Source organism: Cetorhinus maximus, chromosome 14, assembly GCF_964194155.1.
Source record: "Cetorhinus maximus chromosome 14, sCetMax3.hap1.1, whole genome shotgun sequence".
Classification (NCBI taxonomy): Eukaryota; Metazoa; Chordata; class Chondrichthyes; order Lamniformes; family Cetorhinidae; genus Cetorhinus; species Cetorhinus maximus.
Genome location: NC_135892.1, coordinates 7,624,555 through 7,649,589, shown reverse-complemented (window position 1 = coordinate 7,649,589; position 25,035 = coordinate 7,624,555). Strand labels below are relative to the sequence as shown.

The 25,035-nt window shown below is 43.0% G+C and overlaps 1 protein-coding gene across 6 annotated transcripts in view; it reads right to left on the bottom strand.

The window, feature by feature from the left end:
• Window positions 1-25,035, bottom strand: part of slx4ip (SLX4 interacting protein) — a 109,794-nt gene that overhangs the window by 28,472 nt on the left and 56,287 nt on the right. For 5 of the 6 annotated variants that reach the window (XM_078556446.1, XM_078556448.1, XM_078556447.1 and 2 more), the window contains one exon: window positions 9,119-9,251. In XM_078556446.1, the coding sequence (XP_078412572.1) occupies window positions 9,119-9,251 (133 nt within the window). Of the gene's footprint in view, window positions 1-9,118; window positions 9,252-15,900; window positions 15,978-25,035 lie in introns of those variants that run through there. The other variant, XM_078556451.1, reaches the window with a different exon arrangement.

Below are 25,035 nucleotides of genomic sequence, written 5' to 3'. Positions count from 1 at the left end.
AATACTACAGGTTTTGCTCATGTTTTTAATCTCCCTTCAGTATTAGAAGCATGTGTGACAATGAGAGTGATTTAAGTTGCAATGTTGTCCATCTGTAAATAATAACTTGTCATCTCAATCACTTAAATGACCCCAGATTTTAGCCAAGGTTTCATCAATATCCATTGGAAAATGGCTTCCATTCAAAGACTGATGTTGGAAAAATTACAAGTATTCAGTTTGTGTAAATAATATTTTGTGAACTACAAGCATTAATTGCACTGAATTCATGGCTGGGACGACTTCTGGTCAAACTTGGGTGTGTTCAGAAATGAATGTGCCACATGTCATTCATTATAGTTTAAAAATATTTTTGCCAACAAAACAGATTCTTATCAAATGTTATGTTGAATTGCAAGTAGTTGGAACAATATTTGGTTAATAATCGTGTTGATTACCCTCTGATGGCTCAATGCAATATATGCAGTTTGACACTTAGCTCTAGAAATTAGAGCTAGTGGCATCCATAGTTGCACCCTTTTTATAGGTGCAAAACAGGTGCAACAAGGACTAATTTTGTAGATCAATGTCCCACAGCCCAAGGACACCCAAAAGATGAGCCATTTTTCATATGTCTGGGAAGTCGCCTAAAACAGATGTTAGGTCCTTCTTTAGTATATGCAGATTATATAATGCTAGTTTAATGACCTCTCTCAGAAATGGGTTGCCAGAGGTCTGCTCCACTCATGATTTATTTAAGGCGATGCAGCCTAATAAGTGACTACAGCTAGAAAGGTAAGTAAAAATGTTTTTAAGTTTTGATATCAAGCTAGGAGGAAGAGAAGGAGGTGGTGAGGGAGGAGTTCTTCTCCTGGCTCCACAGGCCACCTGAGGGCCATTAGCTGTTCTTCCTTGGTTCTCCCCATTGCCTTTACGCTTACCCGAGGCCACTGCCAGCAAGGCAAACAGAATTCGTTCCTGCAAAAGGACAAACTTTCTGTGGTGCAGTTTGCCTAAATTATTTAATTGAGGCCTGAGGCCCCATTTTGGGACCCTGGGATTTCTGTGGCACTGACTAATTTTTACTCCCAATTCTTGGCCTGCGTTGCGTGAAGCAATCTCAGGTAAAGCAAGGGTTTGATTTTCAATCCCAGTGCTGTCAGCCTATGCGCCGGTTCCCTGGCTCCATCCCACTCACGGTCAATTTGCCCAGAGGCAGAATGGGGAGCAGCAGGGCTGCCTGCCCACATACAGCAGATAGCCGATTAAACCAATTAATGGCCTATTAAGGCCTGTAAACAGGGACCAACTGGGATTTTCCCAGAGGTCGCGGGAGCTGGTGGGGGAACAGTGCTGCAGACAGGCTTAGAGGCCCACCCTGCCTGTCTGGGTTCAGCACCAGCACCGCTGCGGGCAGTCCTGTTGAGGGGTTTTCCCGACCCTCAGTGATGGCCCAGCTGCAAAGGCCATTTTTTAGTTTACATCTTAAAAAATTCAAGACAGAGTGCCTCCATTTTGAAATGCCTTCTCCCTCACTTATCTGCTATGACATCCTGCTGCCAATTTGAAGCTGGATGGTCTCTAATTGGCCCCCCTCAGCATAGAGAGCCCACCCACTGTCCTTAAGTGGACTGTGAGCCCATCCTTTGGCTAAAACCATGATCAGTGTTGGCCATGGTAGCCTGTAAAAATCTGGTCACTGTCACACATGAATCTGTACTCAAATACATATCACTGCCTCTAGAAAGGACATAAGTGATTTAACACATATTACCCTGATCTGAAGACATGAGTAAGAAACATTGAGTGACACACTTGAGGTTTCATACATTTAAAAACAAAAGCATAAAAAAAATGGTAGACGTTTGGAATGTGCAAAGTTTCCTTGCAATATGGGGTACAAAAATTCCCCAGTCGTTAAAAATAACTGACAGGGGCCAGAATATCTGTAAACTGCGATTGACTATCAATCACTTAAAAAGAGAAAGAAAACCAAGGCTTTGATCTGTAGCCTGCAGTGAAATTAAATTCACCTCCATTTTATACAACATTTAGATTTTGTGGCTTTAAAAAACACAGCTTTACTTTAGTAGCTGCATAATATATTGCTCATTACATGGCATATTGGCCTTGCCCCTATAAAATGCTGGAATAAAGCGAATGGTAAATAATAGACTGATATGACACTTCATATTTTCTGTTTTGCATTTAACCATAACCAAACCTCTCAGTAAATTTCTTCTAGCTGATTGGTTCATCTACTAATTTCTTACTTTTTTAAAAACTGCAGGACATCACAACTGAAATTGTATGAAAGTGGAATCAAACTCAAGATGAAAAGGTGAAATTAAAATCTTTACCTTAACAAGCCCACAAGAAAATAATTATATCTTAAATAGAATCCTTACTGTTGCCCAGACTTCACTCCAGTGTACTGAATCCCTAGAAAACATTTTCTGCCTCAGGCGTAATGGTACATCAGCAGCATAAGCCCCTAAATTAAAGCCATTTGCAGTCCTTCCCTACTGCCATGATCACATCTTTGCATTGTTCAATGCTTTTTGCCCCACTCTATTCCCAGATGTCCACCCTTGTGGCCTCAATTCTTCTTGAGCAATATAACACGCTTCCCAACACTTCATAATTTCTCTAATTACTTATAATGCCACAGTTCCTAATGAATCATCGAAGTTGATCATAATGGCAGCCAGCTCTAGGAATTACTTAAAACAAATAAATTATCCAATAACATCCAAGCTACACCTACATAAATGATTTTTAAAACAAGCTTCCCACCAGAGACCTGTAATTTAAACAGAAAAAAATAGGAGACTTGCATTTATATATTGCCTTTCACAACCAGAAGTCCCAAGTCCAACAGTTCAACACTCCCTCAGCACTACCCTGGAGTGTCAGCTTGATTTTTGTGTTCAAGTCCTGGAGTGGGACTCGAACACCTTACTGAACCACGGCTGGCAAATAATGGAAATTAACACAAGGGGCCTAAAGTCTGAGTGCTGAACTCAGGTAGGCCCATTTTCCGACCCTTCCTTGGTTCCCAGTCTACACTCATAACTTTAATTGGTGCTGCTCTCCCTTTGGATTATTGCTGGTTCTCACAGATTGGGAAATTAATTAAATCGAAACAGACTGCAAAGGTTTCCTGTACAACTGGAGTGTTTTTTTGATTCCAAGTCACTTATGCATACTGCACTTGTTTAGTGCTTTGGAATATAACTGGCTACAGCTGACTGATGCAGATTGTAAGCTTAGGTCTCCTGAAATTTTGCTGCATTGTCGCTTTGGAGATAGGGGAAACATTTTAAAAGTTATGTTTCTTTGGGTTTTTGATAGAAAAAAAAGAGTAAAAGAAATAGAAATGAAACAGAGAAGAAAACAAAGAGGAGACAGAGAAGGAATTTTTTTTAAATGAGAAAGAAGAAGCCTGTGTTGGTGTAGCATTTCAAAATTCCCTCTATGCAATAAAGTGCAATCACTGTTGTTACACAGGCAAACATGGCAACCAATTGCATCCAGAAAGGTTCCAAAAGCAGGAAACAAAAATAAATGATCAGTTATCTTGTTATTCTTTTTGGTGAAATTGTTTTAGGCAGGAACATTGGCCAAGACACTGAGACCTGCCTACTCTTCTTCCAACAATGGTACTTATGAAGAGGCAGGTGGTGCCTTGGTTAACATCTCATTGCAAACAGCACTTAAACAGCATTTCCAACAATGCTGTTCTCCCTCAGTGCTACACTGACATGTCAGCCTGGATTTCTGGATTGAAGCTTCAACCCACAACCTTCTGCCTAAGCTGTAAGAGATATTTCAAACACGAATTGTATGTGATCTGTGCAAAGAAATAATCTGAAAAATTTCTTCTTGCACTTTTTAAATTTCTAACATTACTTCACTGTTAACCAAATTGTACAAACCAAATAAGTAATTTATTTCATCAGTCTAAATTTTACTGAAAATGGAAATGTAGAAAATACCCTATGTGTAGAAGTATCACATTATTTATAACTGCATTAAAAAATTCCAAACTGAGTCAACCTTTGTAATAATTATAAGCACTGACCAGGCACCATATAAATGCAAGTCTTCTTTAAAGAAACAAATTCCTCAGCAAGGTTTAAAATAAAACTACAATCTCCTCCAAACCGTTCACATACACATACTCATAACGTTTTAACGCCAGAATTACATTTTTTGTTAGGTTTGCGAACCAGAAAAAAAAAATTGCTTTAAAAAAAGAACTGTTTATTTTAGTTACATTCCACTCCTTCTATCCATCTACTTATAAATGGAAAGATGGGTTGATTGATTGGAGTGGAAAGGGATAAGGACAATTTCATTTGCATATTTCAAATTATAGGCATACCACTTTAGGAACTGAGGCACTGAAACATTTGGCCTGTAAAAGTTTCTCCAGTCTCAAATATTAACTCAGACTTTCTAACAAGATGGGTAAAATTTGTTCAAATTCTAAAAGGAGCATATACTGATGGGGAATTAGAAATCAGAAATCTTGAAGAGCATGGATATGCTTTTTTTCCCCCACTGCTGTCCACCCATATAGCAATCCTTCCTGGTAGATTACAGTAAGATCATGGATACGATCTTCAAAATCCAAAGATCACATAGCTATCTGTAAGTCTTGCTGACCTTTGTTCATTCTTGTAGTCCTTCAGTTGTTTAAATTCTTAAGTAGCAGAAGTAAGGGTAACTGCATCCCTAGCCTGTCTTGGGTCACACCAGAGATAGGAACAAAACAGTACAAGATTATAGTAAAAAACGAACCATGTAGAAAAAGAATGGCTAACGGCTAAGATAACTTTCTATTCCTTTGTTTTTATTTGCAAAGTGAGCATCAGTAAAAGCAGATCATGTAGCAGTTGAAGCTGAGTCTGTACTGGTTGAAAGCCCCGTGGCAGTGTTAGATCTTACCACATCTCCCACAGTCCAATGAACAGTGGACACAGCTCTCACATACCATGAAAAAGGCTTAAAAGACAAGATAATTCAGCAGGGACATCCCATCACTATCAATTACTTAATCAAAGTGTTTCTCTTCTTTTCATTAGACTGTTGCAGCAAACTTCCACTCATCATCTTCTAGATTTCAATAACAGGTCCAGCCATATCTGACACATTCCCTTGTATTCAGTTTTGTCCTCATTCCCTCATTGTCATTCCCAAGGAAACCATTAGCTCTGTTGCTCTCTCACACAAATATAAACAACATTGAAAACCAATCAGCTACTCCTGTGGAGATGGGGATTTATATATATATGGAATACATTTCTATTAAATGCACAAAAAAAAATTATCCTGAAAATAGTTTTAGAAAACTCACTCCCTTACTGAAACTCTATAATCATTGTCATTTATATATGCACAGCTGGTTCCTGCATCAAAGGTGTCGAAAGAAAATCAAAAATTTGTCTTGTGCATAGCAAGGAAAAATGTCTATTGTATCAGTGTTTTGATCCACTACCTACTGACAAATTGTGATATTGAAAAAAATTAAAACCAAAGGCAATCCTAATTTTAACTGAATCTGGAAATGAACAATGATCCTGATTAATCCAGATTGTAGTATCTTCCTCCTATTTCATTATATGACTGGCTGCCAGTTCATAGCTACATTCACACTACGTCCCACAAACCTCAAACTTACCGATGGTCATATTAGTGGTAACCTACAAAATATCTCATTTAATGTTGCCTGGATGTTTTACATAAGCATAATCTATTTTTTATCCTTTATTTTATATTGCATTGCTCATTCCTTTCATAAATTTCTCCCATCTTTGATAGTTACATCTCACCTATGTAAAAGGACCATTTTTAGAGCAAGTTCACCTATATTAAACAGTATTGCTATTTGAATGTACTTATTGTCCAACCTCAACTAAACCAGAATGGAATTATGACAACACCATGATCTCAATCAAAAATTATCCATAACTCTGTATTTTTGATGTCCATACAAATGATAGAGAACCTAATGTTTTAATAGAATTCAATCAATATTTTAGTACTTCATTTTCAATAGAGGAATTTCACTTTTAAAAAAGACTTTCGGCTTCTTGCTGTTCATCCAGAAACCAATAATAGCTTGCTAAATAGTCTGCTTCACTGACCAGTACTGTAAACGTAGTTGAATGGGGCTAATGTACAGTACCGACAAGATACGTTAGGGAACAAAATATTTTCCATTTAACATGAAGTCACCATTCATAGTTAGACAGGCAGTGTTACATGACTGCAACCTTTTCAGTAAACTCTGGGAACTAGGGTGTGAACAAAGTAACTACAAAAAGAAAAAATACATAACCTGTGCAGCAATCAATCACATCAAAGAACAGTAGTCTGTCGGATCAAGGAAAATGTGGTCAAATGGGTACTTTTCTTTACAAAGCACAGAAGTAATTTATGAACACCATACTCAAATGAGGACACCAAATCTTTATCACCACTGAAATATCTACATTAAAATTTCAGATGCTAATTTGAGACCAGATACTCTGGCAATGTCATAATGTCACAGACAGTAAAGCAATGGGACACATATGGATTAATCGGTGTCAGTAATCTCAGGAAAAGGATGCCGTGAGGAATGCACAGCAACTCTGATGTCATGGGGTGCCTGAGCTTCTTGAACAGTGCAAAGCTGATGATTTTCACTTTTGCATTATGTAGCTCCTGTTGCGTCTTGGCCCTGTTGCAAATTAGTCATGTCTGAACAGACACAGCAGTTTAAAATGTGGGCCACCCATGTCAATTCCTGATCTGAAGTAAGTTTGCGTGGGTGGATTGAACATACCACAATTATATTAAGCAAAGAAGAAACTGTAGCTTATTTCGTTTAATTGTTTTTAATAAATTTGCTAATCCCAAAGGGAATAATGTCTACATTATAAGAGATGTAACTTAAAAGTACAGGCCAACTTTCTTCCAGTACCCAGCAAAATAAAACTGTTTTGATTGCTCTCCAGATTGACACTTGTTCTCATAATAACAAGAAAAATTGGCATTTAAATAACGTAGTAAGAGTATTTCAAGACGCTTTACAGGAATGTTATCAGACAAACTTCCACCCTGAGCCACAGAGGTTATCAAACAACTTGGAGAAGGAGTTAGTTTTAAGGAGTGACTTAAAGGAGGAGAGAGGAGGTAGATGCGTTTAGGAGGCAGTCCAGAGCTTAGGTCATAGGCAGCTGAAGGCACATCCGCCAATGGGGAAGCAATGAAAATCAGGAATGGGCAAGAGGCCAGAGTTGGACAAGTGCAGAGTTCTTGGAGAACTGTAGGACTGGAGGAGGTTACAGAGAAAGAGAGAGGCAAGGCCAGGAAGGGGTTTGAATGCAAGGAACAAAATTTGAAAATCGAGGCATTGCTGGGTCAAGAACTAATGTTGGTCAGTGGGCACTGAATGATGAGTGAACAGAATTGGTGGAAATTAGGACACAGGTGACAGATTTTTTAATGAGCTCAAGTTTATAAGGATGGTGGAAGAGGATGGATCAGGAGAACATTGGAATAGCTGAGCCTGGATTAACAATGGAATGGATATGGTTTCAGCAACAGATGAGCTGCAGCAGGGGTAGAGATGAGCAATATTACACAGGTGGAAACATGCAGTCTTGGTGGGGGGAGGATATGGGGTTCAGAAGCTTGGCCTAGGGTCAAATAGAACATTGTGATTGTTAACAGGCTGATTCAGGCTCAAGGCAGCAGCCAAGGAAGGCAAAGGATTTGTTGGCTAAGGAATGATGTTTGTGGTGGGGATAGAAGCCACTGACTTCCGTATTCCCAACAGTTAAATGGAGAAAATTTCTGCATTTCCATAACTGGATGTTAGACAAGCAAAATGACAAATCAGAGGCAGTAAAGGATTATTAGAACTGAGTGTCATTAATATATATTTTGAATCTGAGAACAGGACATAAAACCCACTTTTTTAAACTTGCAACCTTATTTTTACGGATCATAAAATATGCAAATTTGTGATATTGCATTTTATAGTGGATCATTATCAAGTTCTGAATTAACATTAAGATAAAAGCAAAATACTGCGGATGCTGGAAATCTGAAACAAAAACAGAAAATGCTGTAAAAACTCAGCAATCTGGCAGCATCTATGGGGAGAGAAACAGAGTTAATGTTTTGAGTCCGTATGACCTTCTTTACCTCTGAAGAAGGGTTATACAGACTCGAAACGTTAACTCTGTCTTTCTCGCCACAGATGCTGTTAGACCTGCTGAGTTCTGAAGAAGAGTCATACGGACTCGAAACATTAACTCTGTCTTTTTCTCCACAGATGTTGTTAGACCTGCTGAGTTTCTCCAGCATTTTATGTTTTTGTTTCAGATTTCCAGCATCCACCGTATTGTGCTCTTACATTATTACTTTTAACAATGTAGCTGTCGCAAATAAATATCTGACTGGCTGAACTAATTAGTGAATGCATTCCACCAGATAAAAATGTGTTCACTGCATTGTTTAGCAGCAGGGTGTTTAATGTTCAGATATATTATAATTAACTGCCCCAAATACCTACGAATGTAACAAGGTACATTTTTCGAGGCTGGATGAGACTACGAGAGGGCAACAATGAGGGATGGCAGTCGTACCTTCAATGGCCTGGGTCCTAAGCTCTGAAATTTCCTCTCTAAACATCTGTCTCTCTGCCTCTCTCTCTCTCTTCTCCTTTAAGATTCTCCTTAAAACCTACCACTATGACCAAGCTTTTGGTCATCTTCCCCAATATCTCTTTACATGGCTTGGTGTCAAAATTTTTTTGACAATGCTCCTGTGAAGCGCCCTAGTTTTATTATATTAAAGATGCTATAAAAATATAAGTAGTTGTTGTGGCTGTTGTAACCCGAAATATTTACCTCCTAATCATGCCCAATATAGGTCTCTATATTGACTACTAGATAATATCCTTTGAGCCAAATTTGGGTTTCTACCTAATTTGTCTTACTTTTTATGCTACATGCATTTCAGTGGTATTACAGTAGTTTTCTGGTGATGATTCATGACTTGACAATACAGTTTAAGGTCAGCCCTCATTTCCATTGTGACTTTATTCTGGTCAGTGTACACATAAATAAGAATTTCTTACCTTTGATACACAGCGGGTTACTGGGTGTCAGTTCTTTGCTTGGTTTAGGTTGCATGTTGCCGCGCTGTTTTCTCGCTTCCAGATACTTTTTGATCCTGAAATCAACATCTTCCTTTACAAGTGCACTAATCTCCTACAAATAATTTTTAAAAAGTATAATTACATTTTGAAATTATCCAAATACCTTTGCTTTCAATTTATACTTGATTTTCTCCATATAACACTTAAAATTACACTTCTACTCTTTGAGTCACAGATTCTATTTTTTTTCCCCGAGTTTTTCAGCCAAACAGAGAAATAACAAGGTCGATTTTCTGACCTCATACTCCTGGCAAGGAGCTTAGTGTACATCAGGAATTCAGGCATGAAAACCAAAATCCTATCTGCTGATATCTATGCCCGAATTCCCAATATCATTCCTGCCAGGTATGCGCAAATTTATTAAATCTTTGCGCTAACATCTGAGTAATCTAGTGCTTCCTCATTCCATTTATTTTCTTTTTGGTCTTCCCAAGCCATGTATAATCTGCAATTGGGTGTGTGGAAGGAGGCTTTGAACCAGCTACAAGAATGTCCCAAGGATAACATCAGCCATTTTTTCACATCACTGTCTGCTCTTCATTCATTACCTCCCACAGCAATGTGGTTATGACTGGGACCTCTTTAGTGAATAAAACAATTAATTCCGAGTCCCAATTGCCTTTTAGTGTACCAATCTATGTGTTGTTTTTAAACTCCTTCACACGTAAAAGCTCTTTGGCTTTATACTCTTTAGAAGGAAATAAAGCATATGTTATGTCCCTAAGACATGAAAGAGATCATAAATAGTTTAATTCAAATGTTACTTTCTGCTTATTTAAAACTGGACTTTGCTGGACCAAAAACATGGCTGCTAGAAGTCACACAATTTGCAAAATGGCTAGAGTTTGGAAACTTTCAACAGTAATAACAGGACAAATCTCAACCCTCATCCTTGTGGAATCTCACACCTATCATTGTGTGGAACCATTACAATCAATCAGACAAGGGGCCAGCCGACAGTCTGTCTCCCCAGCCTGGACTTATAACAGAAACCATTGAAACTCGTTATATGTGCAGAGGCGCTAATAGCCACCATCTAACTCCTAAGGAAAATGGATCTTTACAAGAGACATAGAAACTGGTTGATGAGTCAGTTTGAGTTAAACAATGGGCAACATCACATGACCTAAGCTCCTCTGGCTTTTGGAAAGTTTTAATGGTACATTCCTGGACTCCCAACCAGCTTGTCAACACCAAAGCAGGTCTCCAGGCTGACAAAAAGACTGCCTCAAGTCCAAAGCTCCTTGAAGCCTGGTTCTCTGGAAGATTCCAGCCATTGTCTGTACAGCAGACCAAGTTTCTGTATACCAACCTCATTTTGCTACACCATCACCAACTTTAAAAGAATTCTGCAACTCCTGCTTTCAGCTAGCTGAACCCACCTGAAGCTTAACTCCTATGTAAAGGAACCCTCACTGGGCTCTGACATTCATGTGAATTAATATCCATCGCTTTGTTTTTTTAAGTTATTCCTAGTTGTAAAACTCTTTTCTTTCCTACCTCCTTACTGCGTGCGTGCGTGTATGTAGTTGCGGTGACCATCCCCTGGGTTTGAATGCATGAGTAAACAATACTTCTGATTTAACCCTAAAGAGAGTTTGCTTTGAGTCACTTTAAAACTGACTTCACAAAAGAAGCGGTTGGGGAAACATGCCACAGCCCATTTCAAAAATTAAAACCTTTGCTTATGGATAGACAGCAAGAAAAATAAAGGAGTTCAGTTTGCATCTCTTTGCTGTCTATAACATATAAAACAAGAAAATAATACTAAACCATCAAGTGCGTTTCCTTTCTGTTTTCAGGCAGGTGCTACACAGACAATCCCATATATGCTAAGGAGTTGTTCCACTGGGTCTCCAGCCTCAAGTGTCACCTCTGGGATTTCCCCATCATAGAAGCTGAATATACCTCACAATGTTTGGCCAGGCATATTCAAAATAAATGTTAAAGATGGAAATGCGTCATTTCATTTATTTTCCATCACTAACAATTTAAAACACTGGAAGACAGGAATGCTGTTGGCTTTGTGGTGTCCAGCATAACCAAGGCAGTGGAGGGCCATTTAAACTTTAAAAGATTTAGTTTAGCTGTTTAAATTACAATTAGAAACCTAGGGACAATTATTTATCAAAATTAGACAATTATTTCCATTGGCGATCGCAATTCTTTGTAAATTGAATAGTGTAGGTTAATATTTTGAAACAGTCTTTTGCAAATTTTCCATAAAATAGACTTAATGGACTATTGTACACTGAGAGGAGGCTCCCTACACCCTAGAGAAAATGTCGGGGCAAGCCCGCCTTCCCTCAGCTGGCTCACTTGCTTTAATTTTTTGGGTGAAGAACCTTTAATTAGTATGAGGCGGGACTTCCACCATCTTCAGGAGAAAGTTCCGCCTCATAGAGCTGCTGGCCAATCGGAGTGGCAGCAGCAGCAATGTTCCCTGTTGTGCTGTCGGCAGGCTAAGAAGGTGGCGTTCAACGATGGACCCAGGCATCCAGGTAAGTCTGAAATCTCGCTAAGGTCTGCCTGACAGGGGTTGGGGGGGCATGTTGGACAGGGCAGGGGAGGGTGGAAGTGGGGAGGAAAACCTATGGGGAGGCTGGCAAGAGGCACCCCCAACCCCTTTAACTATCCGTCAGCCCCCAGGGTTAAACCTGCCGGGCTGTACGTTGAGCAGCAGCCTCTCCTGTCACCAATTAAATCAGGCTAAGTTCACTATTGTAAATAAACGCCTAAGAATGTCTCCTTACCTATGGCTCCTAATTTTGATGAACAGTTTTAGTTTCACTCAGATGTGAAACCTTGGTTCCTGCGCAAGATAAAGGCAGGTGTCTCAGTCCAGGGCCTCTCCTCTGTGCAGTATGTAACCTTCAGACCAAAGTGATGGTCCGGCTTCACGCTTACTTCACTGCCCCATTTACATCTTCAGGAAGGCGGGCCCGCAGCAAAATCAGCTGCGGGCCCGCCGACCTGTCAATGGCCAATTGAGGCCATTGACAGGATCATTAAAACAAATAAAGGACCTGCCCATCCAACCTTAAGGTTGGCGGGCAGGCCAAGAGCCCCGGCGGGGAATAGAAAAAAATATGAAACCTCATCCACCAGCAGGATGAGGTTTCATGTAGGGTTTAAAAAAGTTTAATAAAGTTTTAGTGAAATTTATTAACATGTCCCATCTCGTGTGACAGTGCCACATGAAGGGGACATGTTAAGGATTTTTTTTCTATTTTTAATGTTTGTACCACTTTCAGCGATCTCCCTGAGGTAGCCTCAGGTAGATGTGCGCTCTTTCATGCGCGTGCGCGAAAGTGCGCACTCTCGCATTTGGGGATTCCCCCCGCACAGGAAGCACATAGCGGGGATTGGCTCCACACCTGCCGGAGGTTGGGTCGGGCCCGCCCGCCCAGTAGGCAGAAAATTCTGCCCAATGCCTCCCCCACTGCTCGTAAAATTGCAGTGGGGACAGGGGTGGGTGAGCCAGCAGCGGGTATGCCACCAATTGCACGGCACCCTAATTTACTTGTCCATCAGCATACTTTCCTGCCTGTGGGTGGCCCATAAAATTCAGCCCAATTATTCTGAACAGACTTAAATACATCAAACTGCAAAATGCTAATATTTTCACTGAGGATGTAGATACCAGATTAGCCAGCTAATATTAGACCTCAAAAATCAAATATGCAAATGCCATTAAGAATGGCAAAAATTTACTTTATCATTTTCAAGTTAAAATAACTTACATGATCACAACTCCCCACTAGAACTAAATACTTTTTCCCAAGTGAATTAAATGGTGTCAGCCTTCTCAGCAGATCTTCTGGTAGGTGTAACTGCAAGTAGAAGCAGCAGCAGCAATAGATTTTACAAGTATATAAATGGGTGGAGAGTGGCTAAAGGAAACAGCATCTTAGAGGCTGAGAGGGGGCAAATTATCTTAGGGAATGAGGAAATGGCAGGGGCGTTGAACAAATATTTCGTGTCTGACTTCAGACATGGTAATCTAAGGGCTAGTAAGAGTGAGGAAATTAAGTGAATAATACCAACAGAGAAAAAGCATGGGAGAAATCTAAGGGAGTAAAATTCAACATATTCCCAGGACCTGACAGCCTGAAAGAGATAGCTGCAGAGACAGTGGATGCACTGATTACGTGCGGAATTGTCTGATTCCGTTGGTGGCAGGCGTCATGGCGGGAGGGAAGGGGAACAATATGGTGAGAAGGCCAAAAATCGATTTCACGCTGTCATGAAACGAGTTTGCGATCATCTGCTCCATCAATCCGTCAATGGCAGGCCGTGTTTCCTGCCACCGCACGTCAGGAATGTAATTTCAAAACTTCAGCATCACATTATAAGCCCTGCTCACCGGAATCAACCCCCCACGTCAAATTTACCACCTGTGTTGGTGTGACATCAGAACGGCGTGCTTCATGATTGCTTTTAAAAGGCGTGCACCTGGTAACCTTAACTTCGAGGGGAACTCAAGAGGTGAGTGCACACAACCTTGTGCAGTGTTAGCGAGCATTGCCCGTAGGTCATTAAGGAAGCGGCGACACGCATTTGGCAGGAGCATAGGCATTTTCCCAGCTGGCTTTCAGTGTGGTGCTGAGAGCACATAGAGACAATGACGGAACTTTGTGACGCCTGCCCACTACATTCTGGCAGCAATGACAAGCACCATCGAGGTACAGGCATCACTAATGTGTCCAGTGAGTGTGAAGCCAGACCATCACTTGGGTCTGAAGGTTACACACTGCACAGGGAAGAGGCCCTGGACTGAGACACCTGCCTTTATCTTGTGCAGGAACCAAGGTTTCACATCTGAGTGACAAACACTGTTCGTCAAAACCAGAAGCCAAAGGTAAGGAGACATTCTTGGGAGTTTATTTACAATACTGAACATTAAGAGCAAGTGATTAACACCTGTGCCCAGGCTGTGCAACTACATCTTCTTAGGGAGGTGTCGGCTGTGGCTCAGTTCATAGCACCCTCGCCTTTGAATCAGAGGGTTGTGGGTTCATGTCCCACTCCCGGAAACCAAGAACTGTGAATGTACTCAAAAGAGTTACATGCGATCTGTTGATAACTCGAAAGAGTTACATCTTCTTAGGAGGTGTCAGCTGTGGCTCAGTTCATAGCACCCTCGCCTTTTAATCAGAAGGTTGTGGGTTCATGTCCCACTCCCGGAAACCAAGAACTGTGAATGTACTCGAAAGAGTTACAATCTGTGACTGTTGATAACTCGAAAGAGTTACATCTTCTTAGCCTTCCTATGTCTTGGTGCTCCCCCAACATCCACAGCGGAGGCGGAGGCAACCTGCTGACCGCTACACCCTTTATGTGATGACCTTGAAGGGCGTCCTCCGGATGGCCGAGACCTCAAGGGACCCGGCCTGTTTTTGGGGTCCTGCTGTGTGGCAGTGGCACCCTCCTCAGCCTGTGCAGCTGGGGTCACAGGAAGAGGGATATCGGATGGGCCAGACACTCCCGGAGTCACCTGGGTGGGTGGCCCCGGGTTCTGCACCTACTGATCCTCCTTCCTATGGGTGCTGATTCTGGCTGACTCCTTGAGAAGAAGGGAAAGATGGAGTGAGATTGAGCTGCCCCACACCCCCCTTGTGTTGACACTGTTGGAGGCCAACTATGGCATCAGTGATGGAGTTCAGCTGACGGAGCAGCGGAGGACTGATGTCCTGGGCCAAGGTCTCCATGGCGGCTGACATCCTGCCAATATTGACCTCAGTGCGTTGACATGCTGGCGCTATCACCTCAGACTGAAGGCGGGCTAACTCCTCGATTGTGCCTTGCAATCAGAGGAGTGCAGCAGACATCCCTTCCTGATATTCCGAGTTTGCCTTTGGAGCTCCAGCAACTGAGGTATGGTCAAGTCCAGAGGCTCCTCATCTGACTCGTACTCAACAGATTTCTGGCCTCCAGCAGTCCTCTGAATGCTGGAAACCTGGGGAGTCCCTGCCTCTGCCTGCTGCGGATCAGAGTGTGATATGCTCACTAGACTGTGATCCCAAGGCCACTCTAGAACCAGGTCCCACTGAGGTGTGTCTCTCTGTGCTGGTGGAGGCTGTGGGTGACCGCCATGACAGGTCTTCAATTAGGGTGTCATCAGATTCTTCTTCCAAGATGTCTTCGGCGCTTGAGTCAGGCTCGTGGACCCCCTCAGCTGCTTCCTAGGTGTGCCTTCGAAAGTGAGGAGAGATAATTAGTGCATGGCAGGGGTCTCTGGAACAGGGGAACGGATTCACAGTGTGGTCGTCTGATGCATATTGCACTGCTGGGCCCTTGGTTGAGCACCGCCAACCTCACCGTCAGCACAGGAACGTACCAAATCAGCACCGGCTAGCTGGATAACTCCATTTTCAAAGTCTGTGAGGACCATGATGTTGGGCATTCTTCCACCAGTCTGTGATCTTTCCCTCTTGTTGCGTGCTAGCTTATCCTGCATGAATACAGATGGACCAAGTGTAAGCAGGATGCCTGACAGGCCAGATGAGAAGGATGCCTGGCATGTGTGGGTGGCGAGCGGTGCCATGGACGAGATAAGGACATGATCGCAGGGCAGATTAAGGTGTGTATGTGAGAGAGTGAATGGTGATGTTCCTTGAACTGACAGTGAATGAGACCCCTGTGGATGTGTAATGGGCTTGTGAGTGTGAGAGTTGAGAGTAATGAGAAGGGTGGTTTACCCTGGCAGAATGGAGGAAATTATTCATCCTCTTTCAGCACTGGCTGTCCTATTTTGCAGTACATTGGCGCTGGTCACTGCTGTCACTACCTCCCGTGCTGAATTTGTCACCTTGCTTGCTGCTCCTCACCCAGAGCGGGGCAACAGCTGGCAGGCCTCCACTGCATCCAGTAGGCACCCGAGGGAGGTGTCGCTAAATTTGGGAGCAGCCATGGCTTTCCAGCAGCTTTTGATCCCTTAGAGAGTGCTAGCTCTGTGCAGGAACACCCTTTAAATATGCCGCCCGGATTATTAAAGGCCTGGGGTGATGGTGGGGCAGGTGAATCAGAGGCCACCCCTGCCAGCGATCTGGCGTGTTTCCCGTGAATGCATTATTAATGAGGTGCTGGGAAGGTTATATGACACGAAAACCTACAATTGCGGCTGGCAGGTAAGATGATTCTTTTTGCGCCCACTATCGCAATTAGTGCAAATCTGGGATGATCCTAGCCTATGATTTTCCAAACTTCCCTAGATTCTAGAACGGTTCTAGCGGATTGGTAGTTAGCAAACGTAACACCTTCAAGACAGGAGGGAGAGAAAAAGGTGAACAACAGGCCAGTTAGCCTGACATCACTTATCATGAAAAGCGCTGCAATCTATTATCAAGGAAGTTTGAAGAGGTTTGACAAGGTAGGTACTGAGTCATTGGGCGGACTTTCACGCCAGTGGGGTTTTACAATCCTGCCAAAGTCAATGGGCTTCTGAATGGCTCGCCGCATTTTGCAGTCCTGCCCCTCCCAAGAGAGGACCGTAAAATTCTGCCCATTGTTTCTGCTGGTTGGAGAATCTGGAACACAGTCTCAGAATAAGGGTTGATCATCTAGGACTGAGACGAGGTGAAATTTCTTCACTCAAAGGATTGTGAATCTTTGGATTTCTCTACTCCTGAGTGTTGAGGATACTCCATCACTGAATATATTTAAGGTTGAGATACAGAAATTTCTGGTCTTTCAGGGAATTAAGGATTGTGGAGAGTGGGCAAGAAAGTGGAGTTGAAGTCAACGATCAGCCATGATTGTATTGAATGGCAGGCTCGACGGGTCATATGGTCTGCTCCTGCTCTTATTTCTTATACTCAGTGGGTAGGACTCTCACCTCTGAGTTAAATAGCTGTGGGGGTCAAAGCCCACTCCAAAGAATTAAGGCCTAAATCTAGACTGATGCTCCAGCACAGTACTAGGGCAGCAGTCTGGATGAGAAGTGAAACATAGGCCATGTCTGCTTTTTCAGGTGGATGCAAAAGTGCAGGGGAATTGTCCTTGGTATTTATTCCTCAATCAACATCTGATTATCGGGTCATTTATCTCGCAGCTGTTTATGGCCGCTTGCTGTGTGCAAATTGGCTGCTGTATTTCCTATGATAGTGACCACATTTCAAAAGTACTTCATTGACTATTAAACATTTTAGGACATTCTGAAGCCATGAAAGGTGCGATATAAAGGCAAGTTCTTTCCTTCCTTTGCTTTCTTTCTCTCTTCCTCAACTTTCTCCAATCCATTATTAAAGAACAACATATTATTTCAGTTCAGTTACTTAAAATGCATTATCCATCATCTCCTGCAGCAGGTCAGTCGGTCAGTTATTTTCAGTACATCTTCTGTAAAAATTTGAGCTCTCTCTTCCAAAAGCTACACATCTTGGATTTGCTAGGCTATTTGTATTATTATTCACGCTATTTTCCTTCTACTTTGAAAATTTGCGGAGACTTTGGTGTGTTTCATCTGTTAGTCGAGAAACGGTAAAACTTCATTGTGTCTCCATGAGCTACCGTGCTTCGCCAGTGACTAGACTCGACAAGCTGCATTGAAAACATCCCAAGCCGTGCACTTTGCGACAGCACATAATGCCAGGTATTTTAAATGCCTGGTGACAACACTGACATATATAGTAGAACATTTGTTAAATAAATCACCCTCGTCTTGCAATCTTTCTAGCCTCTATCGTATTGACCCTACTATGGTCAGTGCTACTCTGAACATTATCATTCGTCCTAAGCTGCAAACATGTTACCCCACAAATTCTGCTTCTTGCATTGGCATTGAGAATTAATGCAACTTCTATCTCCTATTTGAATTTATTTTTTCCCAGAAACTCAAAACTATGGAACACTTTACCTCCCCCTGTCTTCCCTTCTTGGTACAATCTTCAGGCTTTTAAACACACGCTTGACAAAACCCAGTTTGACTTTCCAGATTATATCCTTTCTTACATTTTAGTCTTTGGCAATGTCCTGTACTATGGACCTTGGTCCTTTGCATAGATTTCTCAATCTGGAAACAACCTTGGAATAAGGTTGTCTCTAACTCTGGAATGGCAATAACTTTGAAGTGGCACAAAGCACAGAAATTATAAAAAAAGAACATTTTAAAAAAACTTATCTTCATGCTCCATGAGTAAAAGCACCTGTCAGTTTAGTCTCTATTTTGCCAGGTTAACATCAGTGTAATTTACTTGCAAATAATAGGATAACTTAATGGTTACTTAAGGAAAATTGGACAATTGTGATCAATTGGCAAATTTCAGAACCACGATATTTAACACAGTTTGTCTTTGACAATTATCAGGTTATTTTTTATTCACCATTGGTTTACATCTTTCTCTCAATTTGCTAATTTACAGGACCTGAAAGTTTTCATCCCAATTTCTTTTTAAATACTGCACACAATAGGAAGGGAAGAGGAAGAAAGTAGTGAAATAATGAAAGAACTTCAGGCAGAAGTTTTTGCTCCCGCCAGCGGCAGGAATCGTGGCAGGCAGGGGCACTAAATTTGGTGTGATGAAAAAATTCAGTTTCCCGCCAGTGGGAAATTAGTTCGGAATTTTGCTTTCCAACTTTGATAGCAGTTAAAGGCAGGTCGAGTTTACCGCTGATCTATGTCAGGAACCACATTTGCATGCATTTGCATCTCATGAATGCTCATTAAAAGGCCAAGTTGCCGGAATTACGACCCCCTCCAAATTAAGTTCCCCACCAGCAGATAATTCGAACAGCCAGTTTCACGACTGTATATAAGTGGCACACCTGGCGAGCTTCACTTAATCCACAACTTGGAGGTCAGTAGATGCTGCTTTTGCCTACTTTTAAGAGCGTTACTGTGAGATATAGGGTGCCTGTAGCACACACTGCACCAAGGCTGGGCATGGGAGGCAAGCCTGGTGGCAGGAGGGGTGAGACGGAGTTAGGACAAGGGGGGGGTGGTAGAAGAACACATACAAACATACGAATTAAGAGCAGGAGTATGGGGAGGCAATGGTGGAATGGTATTGTCACTGGACCATAATCTGGAAACCTAGGGGCAATGCTCTGGTGACCGGGGTTCGAATTTGAATCCAGTAAAAATCTGGAATTAAAAGGCTAATGATGACCATGAAACCATTGCCGATTGTCATAAAAACCCATCTGGTTCACTAATGTCCATTAGGGAAGGAAATCTGCCATCCTTACCTGGTCCAGACCAACAGCAATGTGGTTGACTCTTAAATGCTCTCTGAACAAGGGAAATTGGGGATGGACAATAAATGCAGGCTGAGCCAGCGACGCCCACATCCCATGAACGAATTTTTAAAAATGCCACTCGGCCCTTCAAACCTGCTCCACCATTCAATAAGATCATAGCTGATCTGATTGTAACCTCCTGCCTACCCCTGACAACCTTTCACCCCCCTTGTTAATCAAGAATCTATCTAGCTCTGCCTTAAAAATATTCAAAGACCCTGCTTCCACTGCCTTTTGAGGAAGACAGTTCCAAAGACTCATGACCCTCTGAGAGAAAAGATTTCTCCTCATCTCTCTGTCTTAAATGAGTGACCCCTTATTTTTAAACTGTGGCCCCTAGTTCTAGATTCTCTGACATGAGGGAACATCCTTTCCACATCCATCCTGTCAAGGCCCCTCAAGATCTTAAAGGTTTCAATCAAGTTACCTCTTACTCTTCTAAACTCCAGTGGATACCAACCCAACCTGTCCAACCTTTTCTCAGATGACAACCTGCCCATTCCTAGTATTAGCTTAGTAAAAGTTCCCTGCACTGCTTCTAATGCATTTACATCTTTCCTTAAATAAGGAGACCAATACCATAACACAGTATTCCAGATGTGGTCTCACCAATGCCCTGTACAATTGAAGCATAACCTCCCTACTTTCGTATTCAATTCCCCTCGCAATAAACGATAACATTCTATTAGCTTTCCTAATTACTTGCTGTACCTGCATACTAGCCTTCTGTGATTCATGCACTAGGACACCCAGATCCTTCTGAATCTCAGAGCTCTGCAGTCTCTCACCATTTAGATAATATGCTTTTTTATTCTTCCTGCCAACGTGGACAATTTCACATTTGCCCACATAATACTCCATTCGCCAGATCTTTGCCCACTCACTTAACCTGTCACTTTGTAGCCTCCTATGTCGTCTTCACAACTTACTTTCCTACCTACCTTTGTGTACTCAGCAAGTTTAGCAACCATACCATCTGTCCTTTCATCCAAGTCATTTATATAAACTGTAAAAAGTTGAGACTCCAGCACTGATTCCTGTGGCACACCACTCGTTACATCCCGCCAACTAGGAAAAGATCCATTTATGGCTACCTTGTTTCCTGTTACCAAGCCAATCTTGTATCCATGCCAATATGTTATCCCCTACCCGAGAACGAAGGGGGGGATTCAGAGACAGGACAAAGTGGTGGTCAAGGAACAGAGTGGGGTAGTGAAAGGCTATCCTGCGGCAAGAGTTATAAGGCTGTCCAAGGAAGAGTCATAGACCGTCCTGGGGCTGAGGCCACGCTGTCGGGGGCATATTGAAGAGACCGTCCTGGGGCTGAGGCCACGCTGTCGGGGGCATATTGAAGAGACCGTTCTGGGGCTGAGGCCACGCTGTCGGGGGCATATTGAAGAGACCGTTCTGGGGCTGAGGCCACGCTGTCGGGGGCATATTGAAGAGACCGTTCTGGGGCTGAGGCCACGCTGTCGGGGGCATATTGAAGAGACCGTTCTGGAGCTGAGGCCACGCTGTCGGGGGCATATTGAAGAGACCGTTCTGGGGCTGAGGCCACGCTGTCGGGGGCATATTGAAGAGACCGTTCTGGGGCTGAGGCCACGCTGTCGGGGGCATATTGAAGAGACCGTTCTGGGGCTGAGGCCACGCTGTCGGGGGCATATTGAAGAGACCGTTCTGGGGCTGAGGCCACGCTGTCGGGGGCATATTGAAGAGACCGTTCTGGGGCTGAGGCCACACTGTCGGGGGCATATTGAAGAGACCATTCTAGGGGTGAGGCTATGCTGTCGGGAGTATATTAAAGAGATTGTCCTGGGGCTGAGGCCATGGTGTTGGTGACATATTGAAGATACCGTCCTGGGGCTGCATGGGCCATGTTAGAGGATGCTGCATGGCATGCATATCTTGGTCCTGGCCTTGGGCGGGGGGAGGCCTCCTTGAGCAATGACAGTCGTGCACAGTGTGGTTAACTAAAGAATTTGGTCCTGGGGGTTTGAGTCATGGTATTGTGAGGCAGAGAGCACAGTAACATTCAGGGGATGAATCTGGATGCTTTAAGTTGGTAACAAAAAAATTAAGGGGTGGGGTGGTATCTCAAAACGTATGGGTGCATGTGACCTCGAGAAGGGGAGGGGGTCAGGTCAACAAATGGCATGGGGGAATCAACATTAAAGAGTTCGGGGGTGGGGGAGGAACAGCAATATCCACAGGGACAATGATGGGTTCAAGGGTAACGGGAAAGGCTGGATAGTGACAGGAGGAAGGCGAATTATAAGGTTCTGAGTATGGAGGAGGATGGGAGGAATTGTCTCACAGACAAAAATCAGCAGTGCCATTTTTGATGTCACCCGAGAATAACACAGTTTGAAAAATAAGCTAAGAAAAAAAAATTTGATTGTGGAGGGGTGTCAGGGTGTGTGGGAGAAGTTCAGCACAGCAACTTTTGACCAGTTGAAGGGGCAGCCTATAAATATCCTGCTCAAAGCATGGAGAGCATGGTTCAGCTGAGTATTGGATCCCATGGTCTAATGCGCAGTGAACAAGCTTGGCTCCTTCACTAATATTGCACATTTAGGTGAGAATCCATTAAGTTTAGGTGTTGCAGTGTATATGGTCTTAATTGGCATCTAATCGTTACAGAGGCATGTGAGAATGGATGGAGAGTAAACGCAGAGGCACCAGGGACCCTACAGGTCTCCATGTTTCCAGCGTACTGATCAAAAGCATTCAAAGCACCATGCTTGCAGTCATAAGTGCAAAGATTGGGTATCGACAGTTGTTTTCAAGGTCACTGGAAGACAACCACCAGAAGCCTAACTGAGGGTCACAGGGCTTGGGGTCTTTTGACCTGAATTAAGACCCTTGTTGTGAATGTGCAGTCATGCACCGAGGGGAAAGCTCAGCCACCTGCCGTCCTCCAGGATGATCTTGTCCTGCAAGGAGTGGCCTTGGTATGCTATGTACAGACTGAGGGCAAGTCAAGAGCTAGAGACTGTATTCCTGCTTGTACATGGCAGGAGACCATTCAATGGGAACTACCATTGATTGTTCAATTGTATCATGGATACAAGCAGGAGTGGAGAATGCAGGCTGCAGGCAACGCTGCCCTCTTAATAGCTTTGATTAGAATGAGGAGAAGGTGGTCCCGTCACCTGTTCGTTGGTCACAGAGTGCAACTGAGGAGAGATACAATGCTGCACTTTCCGCCATAAGGTCCTTAATAGAACAGGCTATTTGCCTCTTAAAGATGCATTTCCGATATTTGGACCAGTCAGGTGGGGGCCTCCATTACTTAGTGAAGAAAATGTTCCGCATTATTGTTATTCGTTCCACCCTGCACAACCTAGAGCTGCAAAGGGGGAATATGTGTTGCCAGAGGGAGACATGGAGGAGCCAGATGTCTCCTCGGACGAGGGGGACTTGGAACAGGATGAGTCTAAAAAGGGAGGCGATTCAGACAAGCCACATGAGGATGGCATTGCACAGGCATGACACGGCAGACATGCCTGTGGTAACCTCGTAGCTACAAGATTTCAAGAGGAATAAGGTGAAGACAAGTTTTCACGATCAAAGTACTCTTCAGGTTTCGATGCAGGGACACAACAAAACCCTTATTGTCAGTGTCAGCATATCAGGAATGGTCATTAATCTCACAATGATCATGAAAGCAGCATTAGTCATCTTCATTCATAACGATGGGGTCATCCTTGGAAAGCGCAGTAGCCTAGGAAACATATAGCCGCTGTGGAATGTGATCACTCCACCACCAGCGCACCTCCTTAAGCAACTACACATAGTGCAGTCCCTTCAATCATGGCGTCTACAATTCAGTGGCCATGGCATCCTTCATGCGGCTGAAACGCCATTGCAAACATGGATGCACTTTTGCCAGTATGAGAAGGCGGCGCTAACAGGAAGAATATTCATCAATGGTTAGCACTTGACTATCTCAAAAGGGAGCTACATCTGGACAGCACCATCTCTCCAAATGCCAGCTCTCATAGGTGAATAATGCAGAGGCCTCAATCTTGCTGCTGAGCCCCAATATGACTTTGGATATGAGGACGCAATGACCTGTTACTCTACAGTATGCACCCAAAGCTGCAAGTTATTTTCACATTGCCTTCACAGAGAGTGGTTTAACAGGACAATCGTTTGATTATTTACAAACACTCATGACCCTGCATTCGTCGGAAGCCTGCCAGGGCTACGCCCTGCATTGCCTTGGCATTTGGGAGAGACGTGGCCCAGTCAGTATTGACACAGCAGTCAATAGATTTTGCTGAGCACTCAGAAGAAATGTCGAGGCATCGCTTTCATAGCATTACAGTCCTCGACACTGTCCATCTCACAAAGGCCAATCCTTTCTATCTACCCTAAGTAAATAAGTGCACAGTCATGCAATGAATTCCATATCGATTTGCGCACTGTGCCTTTACAGAAGTAAAGCACCACTAGGCAGCCGTTCAGGGGCAAAGTAAGATCCTCACAGGTAAGTAGACAACTTCATCAGGATGAGCAAACACTTCCGAAATCACACACTCATTCCTACCTAGCAGGCATTTCTAATGTCACCAAATGGAACCTACTTAAATCATTCAGCATCATGTATAGGGAGAGTGGGAACTTAGAAAGGAATAACATTCAGCCTTAAACGTGGAGATGAAACCATGCTGTAGGGAGGCATGAAAGGCTATGGCGCTTGATGAGGAATACTACTTTTCCCAAAAACAGTCAATAAAATAAACACCATTGCTAAATACACTTGAGAGAAAAGATTCTAACATTGGTCACAAGTATTTGTTATTGCTGAAAAAAGAGAATGTCAAAGCTTTTCACCTCGCATTCATCAGGACACTTTGCAAGAATACCAATATACGGGGAAAACAACAATTTATACTGTATGAGAAGAGAGTGCTGATTGGTTGGCATGACTCTGACTGGTAGAGCCGTTGCCATGGAGATTGCGCCAGTGATGGTGACTGACAGTAACTGCCAAGCATTGTTTAAATTTAAACCAGGCAGTTTGACCTTGACTGGTCAAGGCGTTGCCCTGAGGAATGAGTCAGCGAATGGCTGTCACTTATTTTGTTTAGCTGAAACAGGTGCAATGTGTGTAGATGTTCTTTCTTTCTGCAAAGAGCAGGACTCTGTGTATTAATATATGTAGCTTCCAGTACACACAAATGCATCACGCTGCGAGCCTGACTGACAATCTTAAGTTGGTTGTCAGCATAATTTTTAGCACACTGAGGATTATTTAGCAAGTGTTGTCCAATCGCGGAATCACATCTAATGTTGGACACTGTGGTTTGAGTTTTGCAAGCACAGGCTGGTTGTGCACGGTCTGTACCTTGCCTGTTGTGAAATGCAGCTGGGACATGCTGTTTGATATGACCCGCCAGTCCATACAACATCACACTGGAACTGAAATTCATAAACCACATTACTCATCTCTGATAGGCAGAACGTCTTTTTGGTTTGATGGCGGCATCCTGTTAGTGGCGAATACCACTCGTGTTGCTACTGCATTGTAGCAGTGTGAAACAGCTAGCTTTACCTGTTGCTCAGTATTAGGTCTCCTCTACACTGTGCAG